The sequence below is a fragment of the Tupaia chinensis genome, unplaced genomic scaffold (assembly GCF_000334495.1).
Source record: "Tupaia chinensis unplaced genomic scaffold, TupChi_1.0 Scaffold000024_1, whole genome shotgun sequence".
NCBI lineage: Eukaryota > Metazoa > Chordata > Mammalia > Scandentia > Tupaiidae > Tupaia > Tupaia belangeri.
In genome coordinates this window covers 1,047,851-1,058,701 of record NW_006159454.1, presented here as the reverse complement: position 1 = coordinate 1,058,701, position 10,851 = coordinate 1,047,851, and the positions used below count along the sequence as shown (strand labels likewise).

Genomic DNA, 10,851 nt, shown 5'->3' with positions numbered 1-10,851 from the left:
AGGTGTGCCGCCCCGCCCCGGCCAGGTGAGTGGCCCTGCGTCCGCCAGGGTGACCCGACTCCTCCTGGCCACCTGTCCGTCCGGTGGCCCCGGGTGGGGGTGTCCCTAATCGGGGAGGAAAGTCTGTCGGGGCGCCGCGTCGCTGCCTGGGCCGCGCGTGCGGGCCTCCCGCCAGGAAACCGTATCGCACTGTGGTTCTGCCCGGTGCCGGGGCCCTAGGGTCTCCCCGAGGACGGGGTGACAGAGGCAGGAGGACCCAGGAAAGGCCCCCAGAGAAGCGGGAAGTATGGGGTCCCAAATCTTTGGATTTTTTCCCCATAAAACATGTGACACGTTATCGAAGACAGATCAGCCATTGCCAGTGCCGCCCCGCCCCGGCCAGGTGAGTGGCCCTGCGTCCGCCAGGGTGACCCGACTCCTCCTGGCCACCTGTCCGTCCGGTGGCCCCGGGTGGGGGTGTCCCTAATCGGGGAGGAAAGTCTGTCGGGGCGCCGCGTCGCTGCCTGGGCCGCGCGTGCGGGCCTCCCGCCAGGAAACCGTATCGCACTGTGGTTCTGCCCGGTGCCGGGGCCCTAGGGTCTCCCCGAGGACGGGGTGACAGAGGCAGGAGGACCCAGGAAAGGCCCCCAGAGAAGCGGGAAGTATGGGGTCCCAAATCTTTGGATTTTTTCCCCATAAAACATGTGACACGTTATCGAAGACAGATCAGCCATTGCCAACTTTTTATCCAGCGTGGAGACTCCGGCGTGCAGGGGCTACATGATGGGCGTGGGAAACCTCGGAGGGACCGGAGTTTAACAGGTGGTGGGGCAAGAGCAGGTGATCATAAATGCCGGGCAGGCCGCGGAGGGCATGGACGTTGGCGAGAAAACTTCCAGAAGCCCAGGGAATGAAGCAGGGGGTGGAGAGGGGTGGGTGGGAGCGTGGGAGAGGCTGGATCAAAGCCTTCAGGTACCCAAGGGGGCAGAGTCGGTTCATGAAGGGGTGGGCCCACTATGGCCACATTGTCGAGATAAAGCCAGAATCCTAGGAAGGATTAGGGGAGGGATAGAACGATGTGGATGGACGGAAACAAAATTGCAGAGAGAGAGAAGGGGCAGTTTCTAGTGTTACACAATACAGTGGGGATGTAGTTAGCAACAATTGGCTAACTTCCTTCTTGAAGGAAGTAACTAATAGAATATTGCCATTGTTCTTAACACAAGTCATGATGAAAGGGTGTGCTACATCACCTGATTTAATCATGACACGTCGTCCTCTTGTTCTAAAAAATCACATTGCTCCTTATTACATGTTCATAAAAATAGTTTTGTTTTCTTTCTTTTTTAAAGAGTGAAAGCCAGAAACCTACTGAGTTTTCAATATTGGCAACCGAGGAAAAGGAAAAGCCCAGCTCTTTGAGAGCCAAACCAAACGGGTCTGTGGCAGGATCCCCAGGCTGCCAATTTGTAACCTCTGAAATGAGCGGTTTGGAGGAGGCGTTGGTGAGCAGTGCCAGATGGGGTGGGAAGGTGATTGCTGAGAAGAGAGGGGTTTGGCACAAAGGAGGTTATTGAATGCCAGGGCCAAATGCTGAGGTCCCAGCGAACATTGGAAACTTGAAATTTGTCACGGTGCCATACATAGTTGTATGATTTTTTTTCCCTTGGCAGTGTTGAGCGTCTTAGCTGGAATTGGCAGAGAAAGTTGGAAGTTAGCGGCTGGAAAGTTAGTGCAGCAGGAAAAAGGAGGCGAGCAATGTGATCCTGGTCAGAGTCAGCCTGTAGTTAGACCCACAGTAGGCAGAGGGTCGAAGCCAGAGGGAGAAGGGGTGGAGCTGGAAGAGGGGAACCTGGGCAACAATGGGGGTGTTGGGCTTGATGCAAAGGAAAAGCATAGGCTGGCCTGGAAGGGTTGGAGATTATGGGCTGCTAAGAGGGGAAGGGGAAAGAGAGGCCAAGTGATTAGGCTTCCTTTTGGTTTTTGTTTTTTGATTTTTGCCATGCAGCACGTGAGCTCACTGGAGAGACAGAGAGAGACAGTGAGAGGGAAAGTGAGAAATCACTTCCCGGAGGAATAGCCATGCTGCAATCCCTTCTCCATTCTCCTCTTGGGATTTTGGGTACACACGCACATATGCCCAGTGTAATTTTTTTTTTTTGAGAGGTTTTTGCTATAGGGCGTGTGCACTCACCAGACAGACAGAGAGAGACAGAGAGACAGAAAGCGAGAAATCACCTCCTAGGAGGGATGGCCACGCCGCAATCCCTTCTCCTCCATTCTCCTCTCGGGATCTTGGGCACGCACGCATACACACCCAGTGTGAGTTTAAGCCACTGGGTCCAGGACTCGAACCACAGTCGACTACATGGGAGTCCAGCAACATAGCCATTATGCTAAATGCTGGTCCCTGCCCAGTGTGATTTTTAAGCTGCTAGGTCTGGGACTCCAACAGTGGTTGACCATGTGAGAGTCCAGCACCTTAACCACTATGTCACCAGCTGGTCCAGCCAGTCAAAGTGATTTTTTTTTTTTAAAGAGATTTTTGTGATGGAGAACCAGCAGGTGGCATAATGGTTAGGTCGCTGGGCTCCCACATACTCGACCACTCATTGCAGAGTGGCAGCGAAGACAGGAACACAGACCGTTTTTATGCAGCCTCAGGAGGTGGGCGGGAAGGGACAGGTAGCATGGTAGTGAGAGGGTCTGGGCTGACTCCCAAGGCTCTGGTGGAGAGTGAGGGGTGCCGTTAACCTAGTGTAGGAGGGGGATGCTGTCTCTCTCCGAATAAAGCCCACCCAGTGTCAGCCAGTAGCCGGAGTCTCACTCCCTTCCCAAGGACTCTACTTCCTGTGTTAGCGCATCCTTGTGTGCATCCTCCGCCCTCAGAGTCTAGATATCACGGCGTGGCACGCGATCGTGTCTGTCTGTCTGTCTGCCTTGTCCCTGTTTCTGGTCCATGAAGCCTTTCTCTACCTGAGTTGGCACCATCTCCCGGGCCAGGTCGTGTCTTATACTCGAGCGGTTGTTGCCACCCTGGATTCTGACAGAAGGAGACTCATGACATGACTGTTTGACTTCTGACTCGACCACATTCCTTGTCTTCTTTTCAGATCGTGAGAACAGTAAGCCCGGCCCACAGAGAAGCATTTTTAAAGACACAGTCATAGGGATTGATACCAGGTCCACCATGGAGGTTCCCCCAGCCACCAAGTTTGGTGAGACTTTTTCGTTCGAGGACAGGATAGAGACGCAGCAAGAACTTTTCCCAGGGGAGGACCTCGGCGACCCTTTTCTTCAGGAAAGGGGTCTGGAGCAAATGGCTGTTATCTACAAGGAGATCCCTCTTGGGGAGCAAGACGAGGGACGAGACGATTACGAGGGGAACTTCCGTCTGTGCTCAAGCCCTGTTGAGCATCAGAGTCCCCCCGCAGTACGCAGACCGCAGGATGACGAGCTCTTTGGCCAAACCCTCCTCCAGAAACGCGACCTCAGCGTGTGCCAGGGAGTCCACAGCGGGGCAGAGTCCAGCCCACCAGATCACGAGGACACAGGCAGCGGGGACTCGGGACCTCACGCCCTTCAGACGACTCCCCAGCCAGCCAAACCCTATGCGTGCCGCGAGTGCGGGAAGGCCTTCAGCCAGAGCTCGCACCTGCTCCGCCACCTGGTGATCCACACCGGGGAGAAGCCCTACGAGTGCTGTGAGTGCGGCAAGGCCTTCAGCCAGAGCTCGCACCTGCTCCGCCACCTGGTGATCCACACCGGGGAGAAGCCCTACGAGTGCTGTGAGTGCGGCAAGGCCTTCAGCCAGAGCTCGCACCTGCTCCGCCATCAGGTCATCCACACGGGGGAGAAGCCCTACGAGTGCCCTGAGTGCGGCAAGGCCTTCCGCCAGAGCTCGGCCCTCACGCAGCACCAGAAGATCCACACGGGGAAGAGGCCCTACGAGTGCAGGGAATGCGGGAAAGACTTCAGCCGGAGCTCCAGTCTCCGAAAACACGAGCGGATTCACACGGGAGAGAGGCCTTACCAGTGTAAGGAGTGCGGCAAGTCCTTCAACCAGAGCTCGGGCCTGAGCCAGCATCGGAAGATCCACACCCTCAAGAAACCCCACGAGTGCGACCTCTGCGGGAAAGCCTTTTGTCACAGGTCGCACCTCATCCGCCACCAGCGCATTCACACGGGCAAGAAACCTTACAAGTGCGAAGAGTGCGGGAAGGCCTTCAGCCAGAGCTCCAACCTCATCGAGCACCGGAAGACCCACACTGGCGAGAAGCCCTACAAGTGCCACAAGTGCGGGAAGGCCTTCAGCCAGAGCTCGTCGCTCATCGAGCACCAGCGGATCCACACCGGGGAGAAGCCCTACGAGTGCTGCCAGTGTGGCAAGGCCTTCTGCCACAGCTCGGCGCTCATCCAGCACCAGCGGATCCACACCGGCAAGAAGCCCTACGCCTGCGAGTGCGGCAAGGCCTTCCGGCACAGGTCGGCCCTCATCGAGCACTATAAGACCCACACCAGGGAGAAGCCCTACGTGTGTAACCTCTGCGGCAAGTCCTTCCGGGGGAGCTCGCACCTGATTCGGCACCAGAAGACCCACGCTGGGGAGAAACCGTAGGAGCAGCCACGGCTGGAACTCGGAAGCCTTCTCCAGACGGAGCCTGGACCCCACATCGCTATGCGTCTAGGACCACCTACCTCCCTGATAACGATGCTCAGTGGAGCCCCCCAGATGCTCCTGAGCGTCCCCGCTAGCTGGGAGCCACACCTGCCACCTTCCCAGCAGGCTTCCTGGGAGGGCGGGAGGGAGGGCAGGGCGAGGGAGGTGAGCCAGAGCCAGAGAGGACAGCCGGCTCTCACTTTTCTCATTCTCACACGTGACTCCCAAACCCCCAAGAGTGAGTTCTGCCCTCTCTTCACTTTGTCTTTTTAATTTTAGAATCCACAAGAAGAGGAAACGTCAAGAGAGAAAGTTGAGTTAAACCCAGGAAGATGTCAGATTACTCCCCGCCCCCCTTGAAGTCAGGCTGCAGCCTGGCACTTTCGGAAGACGGAACTCGCCCTCGCAGTCCAAATGAGCTGAAGAAAAGTGAATTTAAAAGTAGATACAGTCACAGCCAGATGGGATTTCCTGCCTGGGTTAGGCATCAGTAGGGACAAGCCCAAAGGTTTTCAGAGCAGAGGAAGGTTCTGGAATGATTGGTTTTGGGGTGAGGGTGGCAAGCCCTGGGCATGGTCTCGTCACCCTCTCTTTACTGTGAGGACGGGCAGCAGGCACTACTGCCCTCCCGGAGCAGCCCCCCGAGACTCAGTGCCCGAAGACCGCAGCGTGCCTTGGGCATTAGCAGGGCCCGTTTCCAGCCTCAGGGGGTGTGGGGAGTGGGGTGGCCCAGTGGAGGAGGCCATGGTTCAGTCAGGTCAGTCCAAGTTCTGCCCTCTCTTACCTGCATGACCTTGAGCAGGTCCCACAGCCTCGTGAGGCTCTGACTTTTCATCCTCGTGACAGGGGTGATGGGACCTGGCCACAGACCTGTAAGTCGGGGGGCGGGAGGCAGGGGGCAGGGTTCCCAATCAGAAATAGGCCACTTGTGAAAGTGCCTTGGCAACCGAGCAGTCTCTGGTAGCATTTGAGGACAGACCCAGAGCGGCCCCTACCCCACCTCGTGCAGACCAGAGGAGGGTCCCCGGGAAATGGGGCTCTTCCGTCACAGCAGGGCTAGCACTGCGTGACTTTCCCTCCCCCCTACAGCCTGTAGCTGGTGATGCAGCGACACCCCACATGGACGCTTCCAAGCCTCCACCACCGGTGCCCATGCTCCCACATTGTCCCTGTCTTCCCCTCCGGCCTCGCCTGTGGATTTTTTCAAAGTACCATCGCCTGCCTCCTGCAAACCACTCATTGTCCCCAGGGTTTGGGCCCCAGCGGTGGTATGTTTTCAAAGCTCCCCGATGGTCGGTGTGGCCAGGCTGTGAGCCGGTCCTGGGTGCTCATGCAATCCCCGGTAGCCTCCAAAGGTCACTCTGAGCGAGCAGCGCCTGAAGGCCTTTGTGGCTCAGGACCCCTTGCCCCCTGGCCCCCACGAATGGGCTCAGAAACTGAAGTCCTCTGGCCATTAATAAAGGGTCCACCGCAGGCTATGGGAAGCTCTTTACTGCTGGTTCTCCCCAGGCTTCTCAGAGCTAGTGGAGGAAGAAGCAGTCTGACCTGTTTTTGAGTTTTCCAGAAGTTTTTGGCTGGAGTCACATGCACTCATCCTGGTAAGTCTGATCAGAAGCTCAGCACGGCAGGACATACAGTTCTGACGAATAAACCTAGGAAAGCCTTAATTGTCACTTGGTAAGTTGGGCTTCGCAGGCCAGAGATTTGAAAACGAAGGTGAAGGCTGGACAGATGATAGCAGGTGTCCGGGCCGCCCCCCCTGGCCAGCCCCTGCCTCTGCTGCATGAGCGTGGAGCAAAGAGCCGGAAAGCCAGTGTTCCCCAGAACCTCCGCCCCACCAGCTGGACAGCCTTGCCCACCGTCTGCAGGTGGCCGGTACCCTGAGGGTCCTCAGTCACTTGTCAAGAGTGAAGAGACAATGCCTCCTGACACTGGGACGGTAGGTGGCATCAGGCAAGGGGCCCTGAAGATCTACCTCCACTTCACACCCCCTCCCCCATTCCACCTCAGCTGCCTTGAGCCAGCCTGTCCTTACTGGGCAAGTGTCTGTCGCCTGACTTTGGTCTCCTTCCCCAGGCTTCCTGCACATCCCGGCCAAATTGATTTTTTAAAGCATCATTTTGCACATGTCACCACTCTCCTTAAAACCAACCTTCAGGAGCTTTTCTGCACGTAAACGCTTGTTTCGGCCCATCTGATTGACCCCCATGAATGAGCCCCGGGGAGTTCAAACTGCCCCTGCTCTGTACTCTAGATGTTCACTCCAAGGGGCTTGTGGTTCACCTTTGCTGTTCTCACATAGTGGAATATGCACTTTCTCCTCCTCCCGCCTCCCCTTCTCAACTTGGGGACTAAGGTGCCCCCCCTGCCCCATCATTCAAGGGTGCATAGATTCTCACACAAACGTGGTTAGACCAGGACTATTTTGGAAGTATGAACACAGTGGTATGTTTCTAGTTTCTTCTGTTCAGATTCTTTCACTGTTTTTGTGTGTATTATTGTGGGGTTTTTTTGTTTGTTTTTTGGGTTTTTTTTTTTTTTTTTTTGAGAGGTTTTTGCTGTAGGGCGCGTGTACTCGCCAGAAAGACAGAGAGACAGAAAGCAAGAAATCACCCCCAGAGGGAATGGCCACGGCGCGCTCCCTTGCGATCCCTTCTCCATTCTCCTCTTGGGATCTTGGGCACACATGCACGCGCGCCCGGTGTGAGCTTAAGCCACTGGGTCCGGAACTCGAACCACGGTCGGCTACATGGGAGTCCAGCGACACAGCCATTACACCAGCTGCTGGTCCCAGTGTGTTTGTCGTGTTTTAAAAATTTGCCAGAGGGCAGATATGCTCCCCAGAGAGAGGAAGGGGGAGAGGGAGAGGAGAGTAAGAGCACGCTGCACAGGGCACGGTCATTCCAGAATCCCTTCTCTACTCATCCCTCCTCTCAGGATTCTGGGCATGCACACGCATGCACTCCGCTTCCGTGGTCTCGGACCTGAACCGTTGATCCTCTGGGATCCAGCCGCCTGAACCACCAGGGCCCTGGCTTCTGGTTTTTGTTTTTTGTTTTTGTTTTTTAATTTTGCCAGAGGATGCTTGCTCTTGTGGGGGTTGGAGGGGAGAGGAAGCCACCCTCTCCCATGGGGGTGTGATCACCCCACAATCCTCTCTCCCCCGTTTCTCCCTCCTTTCAGAATTTTAAGAATACACACAAATGTGCCCGGTGCAAGGTCCGGGGCTTGATCTGTGAGTGAGCATCTCAGATCTAGTCACCTTAACCACCATGCCACTGGCTGGGCCTATTTATTATTATTTTAAAAATAATCTTCATTTTATGTAGATTCTCAATATAACGTTATGAGAGATCGTCTCTGGTAATAATAATATTTTAATTTAATTGTCATATTTTTCCTCTTACGGCAGTGGTTTATTTAGATATGAACTGTTACCAAACTCCAACTCTCGGTTTTGTTTACTAATCTAATTGTTTTGTCAAAGTATATGTATTCTCTCTCTCTCTTGTTTTGGCTTAATGCTTTAAAACTCTATAATTATTTGGATATAAAATATAGTCATATTTTTAATATTTCTAGTAAATGGAGGTACTTTGGTCAATTTTTTTTTGCCGTATTTTTCCAGCTTTGTGCTCTGTAAGTTTCCACATGTATTTTTGCTAAAGTATGAGGAATTTCCTTTTGGCCTAAGTGTTATTATCATATTTCCAAGTGGGAAATGCTGTGGTCATTGCTGCTTAGTTCTTATTGTACTATGGTGCCCACGTTTCTAAGTGTCCATGAAATTTCTTTGGGCTTGAATAAAACATCAACTTTTATAAAAAAAAAAATTGCGTATTCACAAAAATTGTGGTTTTATTCCACCAGTTCTACTTATTAAGTCACTTTTTAAATTTTGGTTATTTTATTCAAATCTAACTTTTGTTCACATTGGAAAACTTTTTCTTTCTTTCTTTTTTTTTTTTTTTGAAGGTTTTTGCTGTAAGGTATGTGTGCTCACCAGAGAGAGACAGTGAGAGGGAAGGTGACAAGTCACCATTCAGGTGGGATAACCATATCCCAGTCCCTTCTGCATCCTCCTCCTGGGATTCTGGGCATGTATGCACAAGTGACCCGTGTGAGTTTCAGTTGCCGGGTCCAGGGTTCGAGCTGCGGTTGGCCATGTGGGAAGCCAGCACTTTAACCACCATGCCACCTGCTGGCTCTACACTTCGCAGTTTTATTTATTTATTTTTTTGGAGAGGTTTTTTTTGCTATAGGATGCGTGTGCTCGTCAGACAGACAGAGAGAGACAGAAAGCGAGAAATCACCCCCCCAGGGTGGATGGCCACACCACAATTCCTTCTCCTCCAGTCTCCTCTTGGGATCTTGGGCATGCACGCACACACGCCCAGTGTGAGTTTAAGCCACCAGGTCCGGAACTCGAGCCGCAGTCGACTACATGGGAGTCCAGCAACATAGCCATTACGCTAACTGCTGGTCCCTACACTTCACAGTTCTTGACCTTGGGTCCATGGACTGCCTTGGGATCTGAACAGGCAGAGATATGAAGGGTCATGGACCCCGAGGGGTTGAGCAAGCTGGACACATACGTGCTCCATGAGTTGTTCTGGCAGAGTGCTTACGCCAGCCACTATATTTTGAAAAGGTTCTGCGACCCTAAAGTGGTTCAGAACGCTCAGTTACCTGATCTGATTGGTCTGATTTTATGTGTTTTTATTCACGTTTCTATTTCACTTTTAATTTGTGTTTTTCTTTTATGTATGTTGTTGCTGTGTTCATTGTGTAGTTCTCTCAAATCCTTTCCGAGAAATAAGCAGGGTATACATTGTCAATAAAGTACGCTATTTGGGGCATATATATTTAATAGCGCTAGATTGGAAAACGATGCCTTTCGGTGCTCTGTTGCCTCTTTTCACGCCTCTAGCTTGAAATTCTCTTCCAAATGTCCTCCTTGGAGCCTCTTGCTTTCCTTGAATTTGCATGACAGAGTTGAGTTTAGCATTTTATTTTTAAGATTTGTGTATATTTTGTTATGTATCTCTAAGTTATAAACAGCAACTGGTTGGATTTCGTTTCCTGGTTCTTTCCATACTATTTCCCCCTCTTTCCCCTGTCACATAAGTTCTTCTACCACTAATGTTATTGTTGAGCAAGGCATCATTTATTTCATTTTCGTATACGGTAACTTATTTCACCCCCTGAAGGCCATCCTCACCCCGCTCCTATCTCTCTGAGTTACTAAACACACGTGGAGCATGACTTCTGGGTAGGTAGGCAGAGGTCAGCTGTGGGGTCCACTTGCTTCTCCCCACTTTTTCTTTTTTTTTTGGAGGCTTTTGCTATAGGGCGCTTGCACTCTCCAGAAAGACAGAGACAGAGAGACAGAAAGCGAGAAATCATCCCCTAGAGGGGATGGCCACGCCGCAATCCCTTCTCCTCCATTCTCCTCTCGGGATCTTGGGCACGCACGCACACGTGCCCAGCGGGATTTTAAGCCGCCAGGTCCAGGACTCGAACCGTGGTCAGCTACATGAGAGTCCAGCGACATAGCCATTATGCTAACTGCTGGTCCCTCCTCATCTGTTCTGTTGGCACATTTGGGGTCAGTGCCATGCCCTGCCCTGAGCATGCTCTTCAAGTCACAGCCTCTGACTTCGGCATCCTCAGCTGTAAGAGGGAAGAAGGATGCCGCCTCGTAGCCTGGTGGGGCTTCGAGGTGTAAGGAAACTGCGTGCTCAGCAAACCACAAGGTGCAGTTGGCTATTATACTTTCAAAAATATTTCATTGTTGGGAACCAGCAGTTGGCGTAATGGCTATGTCTCTGGACTCCCATGTAGTCGACCGCGTTTCACGTCCTGGTAGCTTAAAACTCACGCCGGGTGCGTGTGCGTGCGTGCCCAAGATCCTGAGAGGAGAATGGAGGAGAAGGGATTGCGGCATGGCCATGGTTAAGGTGCTGGACTCCCACACAGCTGACCATGGTTTGAGTCCCGGACCTGGTGGCTTGCTTTCTCATTTTCTCTTTCTCTCTTTCTGTCTGGTCAAATTGATAATAATAATTATAATAACAAATAGGATTAAATAAATAAATAATTCTTTTTTTAAAAAAATTCATTGTTGTCTTACTCCCAAAGTTCTTTTTTTAAAAAATTTCTTCTTTGGGACCAGCAGTTAGCATAATGGCTATGTCGCTGGACTCCCCTGT

The 10,851-nt window shown here is 52.5% G+C and overlaps 1 protein-coding gene across 1 annotated transcript; it reads left to right on the top strand.

The window, feature by feature from the left end:
* On the top strand, positions 1 to 7,179 carry ZNF70 (zinc finger protein 70). The gene is made up of 2 exons (XM_014586855.2): positions 1 to 25; positions 3,093 to 7,179. The coding sequence occupies exon 2, from the start codon at positions 3,170 to 3,172 to the stop codon at positions 4,595 to 4,597; it is 1,428 nt and encodes a 475-aa protein (XP_014442341.1). The 5' UTR covers positions 1 to 25; positions 3,093 to 3,169; the 3' UTR covers positions 4,598 to 7,179.
* Positions 7,180 to 10,851: the final 3,672 nt, after the last annotated feature.

Bases quoted from the DNA above. Each gene is read 5' to 3' on its own strand.
- ZNF70 (XM_014586855.2), top strand. From the start codon at position 3,170: ATGGAGGTTCCCCCAGCCACCAAGTTTGGTGAGACTTTTTCGTTCGAG.